Source organism: Corvus kubaryi, unplaced genomic scaffold, assembly GCF_017639235.1.
Source record: "Corvus kubaryi isolate FWS band 111438036 unplaced genomic scaffold, C.kubaryi_AGA036_p1.0 37385, whole genome shotgun sequence".
In the NCBI taxonomy this organism is placed as follows: domain Eukaryota; kingdom Metazoa; phylum Chordata; class Aves; order Passeriformes; family Corvidae; genus Corvus; species Corvus kubaryi.
In genome coordinates, this window is record NW_024581127.1 from 27,937,391 (window position 1) to 27,953,954 (window position 16,564).

The window sequence follows — 16,564 nt, forward strand, 5'->3', positions numbered from 1 at the left end:
ATGCAGACCCTTGTAGTTATATTTAAAATGTACTTATATAAACAAAATATTTTCATTTTCAGATATAAAGCTACTTGTAAGTAAACTTACATTATATAAGTCAGCAGCCAACTTTTCAATATATTGTTTAAGTTTATCAGCTGTTTTCAAGCCATCTTGGAAGAAACTGGAATGAAAAATACCTTTGCTTTATCAGAAATATATCTAATTCATAACACAAGGTAGATTATCTCATGGAGAAAAACAGTAAACCAAATAAAATATATCCAGCTTCTTTCATGTTCAAAACTAAACAAAGAATGAAACAACTAAAAACCCCAACAAAAAACCCCTTCCTGTAAGTTGAAAGTACAATATCTTTCAACAGTGGAGAAACACCATTGTGACTTAAACAAATATCAAATTAGAGAGAATATAGATTAGCTTATTTTTGTCACTGCTCTAGCCAACGTGTTTCTCCTTCAGTAATTTCTAAAATCTTTCTCCTGTGTTTCATTTAAGTTCCTGTGTATTTGCCTTTGTGGTTCTTCTACTGATGACAAGGTTGTATCTTACCAGCTTCACCTCAAGGAAATTCAAAGAAATTACTGGCTTTCACAGTAGTTTTAGAATTTAAATAAAAGACTAAAAACTATTAATTAGAATAAACAAGACATTTATAGAAATGCATTCCAGATCTATGCCTCAGGAACTAAAATTAATTTTTGTAAACAACAGAAAGGTTTTCCTTTGGCCTCTTTCTCCATCACTGCCCTGCCCCACAAACTCACTCTGACACTCTCTACTGGAAGTCTACAGCCTCAGAAGGGGAAGATTCAGACACCTGGCACATCACAATTATGAAAAAAAAGGTTCTGATACGTTCAAACAAAGGGACACAAATTTACACAAAATCTTGTGTAAAAAAGAAAATTGTAACTAAGGCTTAAAGCATGGCAGCACTTACTTGCATTGTGCATGATAATATTTAATAAGGTTCTGCAGAAGGTCCACACCTTTTTTTGTCTTGATTTCATTAACCTTAATAAGATACTGTATAGACAATGGAAAACATTGACAATCATGTATCACAACCTTCAACAGTTTTCAAATAATAAAACATCATTTGCTCAATGAATTAAACTCTGTGTTTAACCTGGGTGCTGACCCATAAAACACCACTCTATCATTGCTAAACAAACTTTAAAACAGATAACAGTTTATCTGGCCACTCCATAAAATTTTAACACCCCAAAACATAAAGGAAATCCAAGAAAAAAGTTTCATCCTTTAGAACTGTCTAAATATTCCCATTTTTAATGCTACTGTAGTCATTATTGAAATATTCTGAAAGTACAAACACTGTGCAATTTAAAGTAATCCCCACTAAAATGTAATAAAAAGAACTATTGATATAAAAAATCAGTTTTATGGAACTAAGGTTATCATTATAATTCATCACTTTATAAGAAATTTTAGAAGGCTTCAGAAAGCATATTAGAAGAAAGATATCAAAATACTGCTCAGCCATAAACCTGATAAAATAAGAAATATTTCCACAATGTATTTTTAACCCAAGAACCTTCCCACAATAGTCTAAAACCAAGGAAAATTAATAAAACAAAAAGAAGCCAAGTTTTGTTCAAGAGTTGCTAAAATAATTATCTTTATGGCTGTACTCTGTCACATTAAAATAATTTCCTCCCTCCACCCCCATTAAACAGCAAAGAAGATTTCACCACCTTCAAGTAAGGCCCACAAGGTCTGTTAATAGTAAGTTATGGTGTTGCAATTAAAAACTGAAATTTGTTTCTTACTTCACACATCTGTAGCTGAAATAGCCGCCTTTCCTTCTCCATTTCCTCTGCTATCTCAGCTCCTGTTATCTCAGTTCTTATCATCCCATGCTGTTTTGCATGTTCTCTTTTTTCCTTTTCAATCTTTGTACTGAAATTTTAATTTGAAAACATTTTAGAAAGTTCCTTCTACTAAAATGTGATCTAGCATTATTTAGGGAAAAAATAATAATGAAGACGTATCAAAGAAGACATCCTGAAGATCAGCTCCTCTGCCAAATCCTGTATATTTTAAGTCTCCAGAAGCTATTGAGCCATGAAACTGCCCTTCTTTCAACTCTGTTCTCTAACTTGGGGAAAACAATCAGTAATTATATAATAATAACAACAATAACAATACTAATAATACTACTAATACCACTAATTATAATACTAATGATACTACTACTACTGATTCATTAAAAAAAACCCCAGCACCACAAAAAACAAAGCAAACTGGGAGAAAAATACTTACAATTTGGTTTCATAATCTTTCCAGGCTTTGTCAAAAGGTTTTTTGAGGTCCTTAGGAAATAGAAAATTTTCTTAGAACATTTTTAAAACTTTGTCTTCATAGTTATCAAGTAATAAATAGCAACAAAAATAGTGTTTTCTTTAAAACTTTTCAGACAGTGGTTGGAAAAAAATACTGGATTTGAATCTTGTAAAGTATTGCTTTCCTGTGCACATTAACATGGTAATTTGCAATGAAATTTTCAAGAAGCATTGCAGTCATGCCAATTTTTTTCTTTGTACTAAATACAGAATATTAATAAATGCCAACGTAAGAAATAATCTCATAAGTGAAAGGAAAACAGTCACTAGACAGCTGAACATAAAATAAAAACTTAGTTTGCAACACTTACCCCTTTAACACCTTTTAAGTCTCCTTTTAAGAGAGAATCCAAAGTGAAAATAACATTGTGGCTTAAACCCTGGAGCTAAAAACAAAAATATTATCATTCAAAAGGATGTATTATGATCTTATCAAATTACTGGCAACAAGTCTTTGAACTTCATTAATCAAGTTGCAATCACCTCACATTTCTAAATTAACACTAAATTCAGGTCTGGGAAGAATTAATAAACATTTACTTGCATGAGACATAGAAACATTATAATTAACATTTACTTAAACAAGGTGACCTAAATGCAGAATTTTACAAATGGCACATAAGCAAAGTTCTGAAAGCACTTCAAGGTAATATTCATCCTCTTGAAGCAAACATTTGGGTAGAAATGTCTCCTATAGTCTCCTGAGTAAGAAGCAAGGACCTGCTGTGCCACAAGCAGGCAACACACAAAGCATGTGTTAATTCAACCATGAACAGAAGGAGCCAACAGAATCACCAGCTCTTTGAATATCTCCCCCTTTTTGGGAACACTGATCTTTCCTTGTCCATTGTGTAAATCTGACATCTCCTCAAACTCTCATGAGTTTAAATTTCACCCTACTGAATTCATGCCTATTTGAATGTTGGCAAGAATATCAAAACAACCACTCAAACGGGTTCTCCAGGTCTAGTGTTCCACTCAAACTCCTCATATATTCAAAAGACACTGCAGCATTTTTCATTTTTCCAGGTGTATCCGTTAAGGATAACCAATTCAAGCCATTAATTTTTGGCTTGAAACAACTGAAGAATAGCCAGCTAGTATGTCAGCTATAGGAAAAAAACCAAAAAATCAAGGCTAAATAGCAGTGTACCATTCCAATATGGTAATTATTTGGAATCATTTATTATATTCTTGAAGACCTGATAAAACAGTAGCCCAAATGAATTGGAAACACATCCGATAAAGCAAAACAGTCTCATGTATAGAGCAAAATAAAGGAAAAAAACCCTTAACAGACAGAAACACATATGACAGTTTGGTGAGGGTTGAGCAAAAAAGATAATTTGCCTGCAAAGATTATCTGAGGACATTTACAGGAAAGAGAGGTAGAGGAAAACAGGCTTTAAACACTTAGAAAAAGGCAAGCACCATGTAAATTTTCAAAAAAAAAGTATTCTGCAAGTGCTACAAATGTTCTGCCCAAACCTCATCTAGATCAATGTAAAGATATTGACACACGCATTTTCATGTACATAGGTTTTTATACATCCTTTAAATGCACTACTATAAGCAATTACTGCATAAAGAATGAAACCTGAATTGGGAAAGGAAGTAGAAGTAAAAAAACAGAGAAACTGATTCTGGTCAGACACTCAGAATTTGCTGAAAACACATAAATTTATAAAATCTTAGACAAGGTGTCTTTGTGTGTCCTTCTTATAAGATAATATTAATAATAATGACTGGACAACTTAACTGTTATAGATTTTAAGTTTCAGACATTATATTTAGTGATGACATCAACAGTTAATAGTAAAAACTGCCAAGCAACTTATTTGGCCTTGTTAAAATGATTAACGGACATGCTTTTATTCTTGCCCTTGTGTGCTGAGCAATCATTTCAAAATTATGCTTTCCAAAAGTTGTGTATCTAATAAAAGTTGCTGGTTTTACTTCATAGTAAGTGAATATGACTCTCAAAGAAGTCACTCTATAATTGACAAAGAAGAAAATAAGTTATTTTGTATCCTCCTTCTCATGAAATAGCTATAATATCACAATTCATATGAAAATTTTAATGAATCATAATTGAAGTTCAAAGATTTAAAAAAAAGAATCCAAATTTGTGAAGCATTTTTTTCATTGTCTACTGTGTAGCTCTAGTCCTTAGTCATCTTTATGTCTTTGAAGACCATTCATTATTTTATTAAATAAGGCATCAACAATACGTTCTAGGTAAAAAAGAAAAAAAAAATCCCAAACCTCTTATCCTGCCATTTATCTTAACACCTCCTGCCATTTCTCCCACTAACTTTATCAACATAAGCCTCAGCACCTACTTTGGGGCTTTATAAGTGACACTACAGAGTCCTCCTCTCAACTGCTCTTTCACCGGACCTCAACTTCTATTTTGATATCATAAATGTCTTTTTTTTCTTTCATTGTAATCTTATTAAACAGAATGATGCCTAAGAATAACAAAGCAGAATTTTCTATCGTGGGGAGAAGAAAGGAGAAAAAATAAATGGTTTTTAAATGCTGAGACAGTTGTAAAATAAGTTTATTGTCTATTTGATAGTGATGAATGAAGTACATTAGTGAACAACCTATTCTGAATCCTGTCAAGAATTTAGATAGATAATGCTTCATAATCTAGCTGTAATAGTATAATGTTCTGAATAAGTGTGGTTTCTTAAATTAAAAGTGTGTTTTCCTTTTGATCAGCACAATTTTAAATAAATAAATAAACCCTGACATCTTGTTTGCTAGTTAAAATAGGTTAAAATTTTTTGTGGATGCCCCAATAGAAATGACAAAGTCCACAAAGCTTCCAAAAAACTTGAGTTCTAGTCCCAAACTGTTTTTCAACTTCACTTTAATTCACATTCTAAAATACTTACTTTTAATTGTGTGCTAAATTTAAATTAAAGAAGGTCAAAATAACCCAGAGTGACAGAAGTCTCCACAGAGGAAAGCAGAAAACTCAATCTTGGGCAACTGTCAAAGCCAGGGAACTTTGCTACAGGAAGCTTTGGTGTGACCTACAGCAGTTATGGTTGTGTTAGGGACTCTAGGAAGACAAGTCTGTAATACCACTTGTACTTCACACACCAAAAAAGCTTGGAAATAAGTTCAACTATAAGAAAAATGTAAAACTGAAGCTATGACTTTCTGAATGTGACAGCTACAAAGCCCATGAAATATGATTTCACAAGAAATATGGCTTCATTACTTTCAGTGTTCAAAGATATTTGCTGTGACTGTAGTTTTATTATGCAGCTTTCAGAAATAAAAGCCTAAGGCAAACTTTAAATGAGACAAACCTTTAAACCACCTTCAAAAAACTGGTATTTAGGCAATAGATGCTTTATATTCTGCAGGGAGAGGGGATTGTTAACACCATTTAAGCATGCTCAAATTGTTCTTTTTTCTTCCAAAAAGTGAATGTTTCTCCTTTTGTGGTAAAACAAAACAGCCATAACTAATGATACTGTATTTTTAACTGGAAAGACTTCAAGTTAAGGGATGATTTAAAATTAAGGTCCATGAGGTATGTATCACCATCAATCACTTGAGAATGATGACTCAAGTGATGTCTCAACATTTATATTACCTTCTTAACTGCCAATTAACAATCAAACACAGAGAGTGCGTAATAACACCCTTTAGAGATCCTCTCTGCAGAAATTGTTGGTTTTGTTTTTGAAAAAAACTGGAAGCATCTCAAAAAGTATCATTAGTCATCATGATCATGCAGCTGTTGTATTATACTTCATTTTGAAACAAATTAAAAGCTAAGAAAGTTTGAAACTCCTCACCAGGTTCTTCAACAGTGTTGATAATTCTTTAGTAAGTGTGGAAAATTTTACAAAAGCGGTGCCAAGATCTGGATTATCCCGACTTAAAAAATTACTTCCAAATTTATCTAGTACTTGTGCATAGTTTTCTTCATTTTGAACGTGATCTGCAAAGAAAAATCAAAAGTCAGAAAGGTTTTTTGTAGTCAGTCGATTATAATTTTAAGCTTAGTGCAACTTAGCGGCAAACTAAGTAATAAACAGTACTTTGAGAAAAGCCACAAGTCAACACATTTACTGAAAATTAAAATAATTTTAAGATTAAAAAGAACTATTTAGCAATAGACATATATATGCTTTTTAAATCAGCAAATTGAATTTGTAATACAGAGATGAAGAAATATCTGCAGCTATTGACAGAGTAATAAGATCAATAATATATCAGTGAAACAATATGAGCTCATTTTGTAAACAACATTGGAATTTAAAGTTGCCCACTACAGGAACTTTAATGCATATGTGAACTTTTCTTTTGAAATGTTGGACATTTTTACAGAATAAAAAAGTCAAAAGTATCAGATATAAGAGTAAGGAGACCAAGTCTGAATCTGACTGCAAGTTCAAAAGAAGAAACATCTTACAAAGGTTCCTTTTCTGCCTGCTTTATAAACTGAGTTATCTCAGATAATGGAATGTGTATTGGTACACAGCCAAGGACTCATTTCAATGTATTTAATAGCAAACTGCACATACAGAGAGGTCAAAACCAAGAAGATGCAGTTGAAGCCAGTGAAAGTGAGAAAAATCCTTGACTCAAGAATGAATTAGAGACTGTTGTATCTGAAATGTCTTTCCTGCTTCTATTTATTTTCCTTTCTGGCATGTGTTCATATAATTTTCGTTACTTCCATTTTAGTATCTTTAAATAGAAAATTTACCTCTACAGCCCTTTGGGAAAGACTTTAACACCTTTATCTCTCTTAGAGGATATTACTGGTATTAATTAAATCAATATTTCACTCTAATGAGTCTCCTAGCCTTACTATGTGGGCTTTTTTCTGCAAACCACAAACACAAAACCACAGAGCTACAGCACAAGTTCTGTGCAATGAAAGGGAGGAAGGGAAAGAGGGAGTAGTTGGCAATAGATATCATGTTTTTTCCCCCAAAATCTGAAAGTTTTATTTTATTCAAGTTGTTATATTGCCTGAGAGCATCTGAATTACAAGTTATGATTCAGAAGAAAAGGAAAAAAGTCATAGGTTTCAAACAAGTCTCATGAATAATGTCTCACAATGCACAAATCTATTTGGACATTAACAAACAGCTGATAAAGGGTTAAACAGTTAAGTCTTCTAAGGTATTGCAGATACTCAAACAACAGTGCACCAAAGGTTCAACAAAAAAATTTCCAAACCTGTTAAAAAAAAAGTACAATCCTTATTTACCATTACCAAGCCCCAAAGCTCACACATCACACCATTCATATTGTAGATCAGATATTAATACCAACGTTTTCAAAAGGCCAAATATTTAATCATATGCTAATACAGAGCTGCAATTCAAGCTGTATGTTTTCAAGAAAACTGTTCCACAAGCATACAATTTTAAACAAATAGCTTAACACTGAATCCAAGGAAACCACTATGTAACAATAAAATATGCATTTTGTTTTACGTAAAATCTTTTGCATAAATATACACAGAGGACTTTATCTATGAAGGAGCTTTTGCTTAGGCAGTCTTGAGTGAGTAAAGCTCAAGAGTACCCAGCTGTGCTGAAGGAAAAGGAAGGAGAATGGAAGGCTGGAAAGAGCCCTCCTAGATGGAATCCCTGTCCCTGCTTGTGAAGCACTTTTTACCCCACAGTATTTCCCAGCATTTTGATTTTAAGCCCTGTGTTGTTTCATAGAGCATTTTTAAAAATGACTTCGTAAAGAAAGTGACAAAGAGTTGAAGAAGCTTGTTTCATCTGTGGAAAGGCAAAAGAAATTCCCGGTCAGAAAGAGGAAGCAGGAAGCAGATCATTGTCCTAGAACAATATAGCGGAAATTCTCAAGAATCCCAGACTACAAACCACCTAAATCTAGAAATGAACCTTCGATGGTGAAGAAAAAGGAATACTCCTGCATTTACTGCTGTAATTACCATGCATAGGCACACAAAATGCAAGTGCTCTGTAAGAATAACAAATTTTCAATTTCTACACAAGTATTGATGTAAATCTTGTAAAAGGAGATGAAATATTTTCTGTTGAAAAGGTAAGGCAGTTCCCTACTTGACCTTAAATGCACATAACTTGAAAAATCTGCAACGTGGCCTATGCTAAAATACAACATGTGAAACCCGACATGCTTAGAGCAAAGAGCATCCTTTCATCTCACTGTAGGTGCCTCATGCAAACTCAGAAATTACTCTCTAGTGTCCTAATAGACCTTTCTTTGCATACAGAAAGCCATAATGGGCACGACAATATTTACTTTCTTAGATACAAGTCCTCATACAAGACTTTAATAACCCTGAGAGTGAGATGGGATCACTGACAGCAGTACATGCAGGGAATAAGGTTTGTCTTCCAGAACTGAATCATGTCTTTTCAATATCGTAAGCAATGCTCAGCACTGGGATGAAAATAGAACAGCTTCCCCAGCCAAACATCCTGCTCCTTCAGCAGCTCCCTGAGACGTGCCAGAATCACGGACAGCTGAGGATGGGCTCTGCCCCCACTGACGAATGCAGCTCCCTTCAAAGGGGCCTCACTAATCATTCCCTTCCCAGTGAGATCTGGCAAGGCCACCAGCACCTGAGCCCATGCTGAGAACCCCACTAGAGCGTGGCAGATGTGGCATAAACCAACATACTGGCCTGAATAGAGCTGTTGTATTTTCTGAGCTGGAAGCTGTGCATCTCCTCCATAACCCACACCTTCGATTCTGGGCAACATTCAGCACAGAATTTACCTTTGGTTTGAGAAAACCCTCGGCTCAGCGCACAAGGAAGTTGTGGCACCCCTTACATCTGAGCTCCAACAGGTATATTGAGGAAACCTTAAGTGTTAAGAGGAAATAAAAGGAACGCCTCTGGAGATGCGGATCCAAGCAGCTAAGGAAGGAAAGGCAGCCACGGCAGCTTTGCAGCAGCCCTTTGCTGCACAGCAGCACTTGCCAGGAGCAGGGAGCACATGTGCTCTGAGCTCTGTGGAGGCACAGCCTGAAGGACTCCCAGGGCTGAATCCCACCTTGCACTGCATTCCCAGGCAGTCACCTGCAGCCGTCTATGCCTAAAGTGACCTTGTGGTAAACTTCTCCCAGGAAAACACAAAAGACTTAAATCAGGCTCCCAGAATTTATATTTCTTCACTGGAACCCACAGCATTCATTAAATTCTATGTTTATTTCCCACTCAAAAATGACCAGAATTTTAGCATATGCTTCTGAGCCCACTAAAATGCCTGTCTACTTGTGCATATTAAGTAAAGGAACAGAAGTACAAACCATGAAGAGAGGTTAAAGGATAGCCTTTATATGCTGGACCTAGAAAACACATCACAAAAATTAAAGCCTTAAAATTTCCTTCCTCAACAACAGTTTTGTTCAGATATATTACCCTGCAAACACTGAAGAACACAAGCACAAAAAAATTAGTTTACAGAAGAAAAACACTACTCTCTTTTGTCACTGATTATACTTTAATTACACTCAAAGAAACATTGAGACAAAGAATGTCTAAATTAGTGATAATTAATTCTTCATATGTGGTTAAATTAAAAAAAATAAGAATTAAGTTTCAGAATTTTGATCAACTTTAGATTATTTTCAAGCTGCACTTATAAAACAGCTTTGTTCCACGGGTAGCCAGAGGAAAAATAACCAAGGTCAGAGCCAAGATGCATTTATGAATGAAAGATGACTCAGAAAGGCTTTAGAAAAGCAAGAAAGCTGGCAAAGTTAAAAAGGATGGCAGAAATTATTTGAAATAAAAAAACACCCTTTCTCATTTTGTTCTTCACTAAGCTGAAATATAATGAAAAAATAATAGAAAAAAAATTATTTGACCACCATACAATTGTCTGAACTTGATAACAGTAACGCCTTCTAGAATGAGATTGTTCAAGGAAAAAGTAATAAAAGCCTCTTTCAAGATATCAGAGCAAGGAGCATCTCAGTGAGTCTGCAAGGTTCTCTAGATCATCACAGTATAAGAGCATTGAGAGATAAGCCAGCCCCAAAAAGTAAATTACTTCTTTTTGCATCTCAGCTCATCACTGACATGCTTGAAGAAATTCTTATAGAAGAATTTTCTTTCTTCTCTGCTTCAGAGGATTTATTCCAAATCTAACAGCAGAATTCTTAAAATCTGATAACGTGCAATGGCACATCACTTAGATTCATGTACAAAAGAATAAAATAGGCAAACTATGTAGCTGCAAAGTAACACCTCTTATTTATACCAGCCTCAACACTACAGGAAGAATGAAAAGCAAATATAATAGCTATTTTTAGTAAGTTCCAGAAAGAACTGAGGATTCAAGTATGCACCAGCAGCAATATTGCTTATATATTCCCTGGGAAATTTGTAGCAACTACAGCGCAGAATAGAATTGGTGGACATGTGGATGAATACAAAATGCTGAACAAGAAACACATTTTAAAAAAAGAAAATTTTACTTTGAAAATCTCCCACCTCTAGGAGATGAATGAGCATATCGGGAGAGGAAGTCCACATCAAATTACTGCTTTTCCAAGAAATTCTGTCCCTCACAAAAAATACTGAAAGGAACTAAGCAGACTAAGAGGGATGACCCTCACAAGGAGGAAAGACAGGCCAAAAAAATATGTGGAGGAAAGGAAAGAATAAACATGGGCAGGGACAGCCTCCTCCTCAGGTGACTTAAGGCCTGAGAACATGAACATGTACTGGGAAAATTCGCAGAGAAGCATTTAACTAGATTGATGCAAGACTGAGAATGCTAAAGATTTACATTAATTCAAATTCCTTGGACAAAATAAACTGTAGAAGTCCATTAAGAAGTAGCAAACATCACTCAAAATTGTCACAGAAAATATAATTTCTGACTCAAGGTAATTCCTGGTCTTCATGTCACTGTGAGGTGAGAAAGTCCTAAACAAAATAATTAAAAAAGAAAAAATCACTCCATCTTTGCACCATTTTTCTACTTCCTCAAGCATCTGCTGTTGAACATTGTGGGAGACCATGCAGACTGCTGATCCAACTCAGTACCTTTGGTCTTGTATGGATTTTAAGTTTTTATTTCTCCATCATGTAAACTCTTTTGATTATATTTGGCAGTTATCCAAGGGAAGTAATGAAAAAGAGCTACTGAAAAATCTACAACAAAACTAATTGTGTAATCTACTGCTATTATAATTCAATCCAAATGTTATGGGAAAGGAAGTCAAAACAGATTCTCCATTAAGTTCAAGCACCATTGCCATAAGATGGGTTCCTAATTACAATCGATCATGCAGAATTAAACAGCAAACCAGACAAGGAGCAAGTGGTGAGAAAGAGGTGTCCATTTGTGTGTCTCACTGGACTTCATAAACAGTTCCTTCCCATACAATACTCTCAGAAACGAAAATAGGGGAGGGACCTTTCTAACGGATTTCTATATTTCTGTGTTGGTATGTTTTCATTTCCACAGCAGTAGCTCTAAATGTAAATATGACAAATGGGTGAGGGATGTGCAGGAAGAACAGAAAGTATCTGGGTGACGTTAAAGCTCTTTGTAACAGAGCACAGTCCCTTGTGGTCCACAATTCAGTGCCGAAGAGGAACAAACTGACACATCAGAAGGTTCAGCCTTTCTGAAGAATTCTGTATGAGACACTGCACTGTGTCACTGTCACTGTCCAAATGTTAGTTCAGGAAAAAAAAAGAAAACCAAAAAACTAAACCAACAACAACAACAAAAAACCCCCCAAAAAACCAGCAAAAAACACCCTATCAAAACAAAACAACCCCAAAAACAAAACAAAATCACCCCAAAACAAAAAAAACCCAACCAACCAACCAAAAAAACCCAATAACAAAAAGCCCAAAAATAAAAAGAAAGAAACAAAAACCCCAACAACCCAAAACCACTATAACCCCAAAATACCTAGCTATGGCTTTTGGTAGAGTATGAATTGGATTACTGAACTGAAGAAAGAATTTCTATTGCCCCTGAATAACCCTTTCTCACCAGTTCAGCTGGAGTTCTCAAAGGAGATTATGAAGCAGAAGAGTACTAAAAAACTTTTCCTACTCTAGCAAATTAAATATGGTCTTAACTTCTAGCAAACTACTAAATTTGTAAAACAAAATTCCAATTTTGGGTTCTCAAAATGTTGTTAGAGGCTTTCTTTTGAAATATAAAAATAGCCACATAATACTTTCTTGAACTGATAAACCCCAATTCATTTTACAGCTGTTTCTGGTATGTTTTACTTAAATATCAACAAAATCAATTTTCATCACTGAAGTATAAGAAACTTGCCTGTACAAGGAGGCAAAATGAGCTGGAGTTTTAATTCAGTCACTTTATATTTACATTTATTTTTATGAGGTTTCACATGTATAACATGTTTTTCATCTTGGTTTTACTAATCCCAGTTTATCAATCACTGCATGAACTGACTCCTGCACACAGCTTTTCATTGCAACAGAACCTATATCAGCAGCATTCTGAAGAGGGAGCCAGAGGATTATGCATAATGCTTTCTTGAGCCAAAAGAATTCCTACTAACTCATACCTTTGAAACAAGGCTTGTTTAAAAAGAAAAAAGAAAGAAAGAAAGAAAGAAAGAAAAAATATAAAAGAAATAATAATAACCAGCTACCCATCTCTGCTCCTTTTTAAATGCAGGGCACCCAATCAAAACCATTAACCCACCTTCTATTGCTTTTATCCAATGCAACTACTTCTTCATATAGTACTGCCCTACTTACAGGCCTTGACAACAATATTATTTTCATCACAAGACTCAAACGATAGATGAACTCTCTAGTATCATTAATATATTTCAAAACAGGCAGAACACCTTTAATGTGTTCTACACTTCTCATCAGTCTTGAAACTCAGATTTTGAAACTGCTTAACTAAGTTCTTTCAAATAGAAAAGCTTCTTGGAGCATCTGAATACTTCTAAAAGCATAAAACTAAATAGACACGCAACAAATACTATTCTCACTTTGTATCAGGCTTCACAGTCTATTGGGAAAATATTTATCATCAACTGAAATCACAGAAAAGCCAATTAAAAGCATGGTGCTAACAAACCAGCATCAGTGATTTGCAAATGAGAATAGTTAAGAATCTACAAGACATTAAAAATTACAGACATTTCCATAAACACAGAAACTAAGAGCACTCAAAGGTAGCTCTGTATATGGAAAATATTTGCTACACTGATTATTATTGCTAGGGAATTGGAACTGAGATTTTCTAAAATCCTGTATTTACAGCCAGGTTATTGGAAGGTGCACAGCTCTGTTACCCTATCTGCCTTTGGCACAGTGTTTAGAATGTAAGAGAAACTGAGGTAGAAATATTAGAGTTATAGCATTTTTAAAAGTGAGTTTTTATATTGATAGGTTTGATCATAATTTTTTACTGCATTCAAATTGATTATCAATTTATATTCTAGCCAACTAACCTCTCAACAAAGTAATTACTATAGCTCCAGTAAAACATCAACAGTGTCTTCAAACAAGCAAAATAATTATGTATCTCCACTCTTTTATGTAAGAAGGGAAATATATAATGTTATGAAGGGAGAGCAAATGTTGACAAAAAAAAAATCTACCTGTGGATATTTCTTTTCATTTATCTACTTTTTAAACTTTTAAACAAGTTCTAAATCTTATTTCACTTGTAAGTGCTTTCTATAAATTCAGTTGAGAACACTTTTTTGGCATTGTTCTAGTTGAATGTAACTGCTTGAAATATTACGACAGCAGGAAAATTTACCCATGGGAATTCTCCTAGAGGCCTTTGAGAAGGAATATGACGGTCAAAGAACTGGAGAGCACATTAATCTGATGTATAATCAGAAGTAAAGAAAGAAAATTTTTAAGTCCAAATACTCCTAAACAGAAAAGCTTTTCTTATGCCAGACATTTTAACAGGGTTAATTACAAGAATTGCAAGACATCTCAAACTTGAAATTAAATGCTTTGGCTCTCACGTAAAACTGAAAACAATGTCTTACCTTGCCCCGAACTATATATTGCTTTCACAGATTTTTTCACCTTCTGTAGTGCAGTTCTGTCTTGATCCAATGCCTAGAATAGCAAGAAATAAACAAACTTTAAATATTTACTTCACTGATTGCCAGAATATACTAACAAATAAAAAGAAACCCACAAAATAAGGAGTTTCACAGGCTGGAAAAAGCTGCAGGTACAACTGATTCAGCCTGTGGGAAGGTCTGGGGTCTTTCAACCCCTTCAAGATGAATTAAAGAATTGAACTGAAAATGCTCTGACAACAGAGTAGAGCAGTACTGACAGTGCTAGAAGAAAAACACTATTTAAGTTTTGCAAAGGACAAAGCATTTATTCAAATTGCATTATATTTTGGAAAATAAACCTAGAACAACAAGAAATAGCAGATGCTTCTACACTAGTCCTATAGTTTCCACTACAACTAAATTGCTTGTTAACATCTGTGGTTCTCCCACAGTAAGTGTTTAACTACAGACACAGATTATCACACTAACCTCTTGTACCAAATTCCACAACATAACAAAAGTACAGCAGATGAAAAGTAGCAAATCAAAATAAAAGAATAATATCTGATTTTGTGCAACGTAATGTGACTGAAAGAATATTTATAATAATAATATTCAAATATGAATTTTCAATATTACATCTTTAAGAATTTAAAATTTCTTGCAATAGCTCCAAAATCCAGGACAAAATGTTACTAAGTAATGATGAATTGAGGATTAGATTTCTAATCATGCATAGAAATGCTTAAATAGTTTGCTATATTTTTTCCCCATTTAGATCACAGGCAATTTCCCATCACCTAGGTAAAGTCAGATCAATAATTCCAAGTTTTAATGAAGCTGGCAGCGTTTGCCATATTATATTCACTTTCAAATCACTGGAGATTGGAGAACTTGCACTCAGAACCACTGTCAGGACAGCAGCCCAACTGAGCATGGGAGCTGGTAGAGACAACACCATTCACGCTGCAGAGACCCTTGCACAGCCATGTTATCCGAAAAGCTTAAACTCTGGGGCTCCTAGGGGTCTGAAGACTGGCAAAACAAGGGAGAACATCAGCTACTCCTACAGCAGTGTGTGTGTCCTCACAGAGGGACATCACCAGCAACACTGAGTGAAAGCCCGCCCCATAAGCAGACCGTTCACTGTCGAAACTGAGATGGTTCTGACAGTGAAAGCCTTAGAAAACCTCACAGCACCTTCCAGTACCTGAAAAAGGGGGTCTGCAAGAGAGCTGGAAAGGGAGTTTTTGCAAGGGCATGGAGACGAGAAGGGGGAATGGCTTGAAACTGAAAGTAGGTTGAAATTAGACATTAGGTAGAGATTCTTTACTGTGAGGGTGGTGAGGCACTCGAACAGGTTACCCAGAGAAGCTGTGGATGCTCCTAGAAGTGATCAAGGCCAGGCTGGATGGGGCTTTGGGCAACTTGGTCTGCTGGAAGGTGTCTGTGGCCATGGCAGCAGGCTAGGAACTAGATGATATTTAGTTTTCCTTCCAATCCAAGCCATTCTATGATTTTACAATTGAAGAACATTGCACTGGGCATTAAGAAGTTCCAAAAATCTACATCAGGAGCTCCAAGTAAGCTAGAGTGCTAAACATTAAAGATGATTAAATGTGAGGGTACCTCTCACAAGTAAGTTCCAAACACTGATGTTCCTGTGTGCGAACACTTAGAGATTCATACAGAGAGAAAGCAATTAATATATAATAGTTCTATTTTGGAGTGGCCCAATTTTAACCATATAAAAATGTTATAGCTGAACAATACATGATAATCTGTAACAAAATAAAATTGAGTGTTTCTGTTCCTTAACTGGAAACAACCACTTTCTCAAATCACACAACCACTCCTGTGGCAGCTAAAACGAAAACATTTGGAACCACAAAAGCTATATAAATTCATTCTGATGTTATTTATCTCTGGGCTTTTTTTCATTTACAGCAGAACAATGGATTAAAACATTAAGAACTGCAAACATCATTACTTCTTTTGCTCCCCAGTAAAATAGTGGGTTTGACTTAACTTACATCTTGCCAGGAAAAGTTACCATTTTTAAATGTAATAAAATATTGGGAACTCAGTGTTCCTTTCCAAGACAGTGCACAGCAAGTGCTTCCCTTTGATTCCTCTGCAAATGCTGTCAAAAGCTTTTGCTT

The 16,564-nt window shown here is 34.9% G+C and overlaps 1 protein-coding gene across 5 annotated transcripts in view; it reads right to left on the reverse strand.

Moving 5' to 3' along the window:
• Nucleotides 1–16,564, reverse strand: part of ASAP1 (ArfGAP with SH3 domain, ankyrin repeat and PH domain 1) — a 146,579-nt gene that overhangs the window by 54,922 nt on the left and 75,093 nt on the right. For all 5 annotated transcript variants that reach the window (XM_042036548.1, XM_042036546.1, XM_042036547.1 and 2 more), the window contains 7 exons: nt 14,382–14,454; nt 6,191–6,336; nt 2,681–2,755; nt 2,290–2,339; nt 1,797–1,926; nt 947–1,032; nt 91–166 (listed from right to left, as the gene is read on the reverse strand). In XM_042036548.1, coding sequence (XP_041892482.1) covers nt 91–166; nt 947–1,032; nt 1,797–1,926; nt 2,290–2,339; nt 2,681–2,755; nt 6,191–6,336; nt 14,382–14,454 — 636 coding nt within the window. The remainder of the gene's footprint in view (nt 1–90; nt 167–946; nt 1,033–1,796; nt 1,927–2,289; nt 2,340–2,680; nt 2,756–6,190; nt 6,337–14,381; nt 14,455–16,564) is intronic.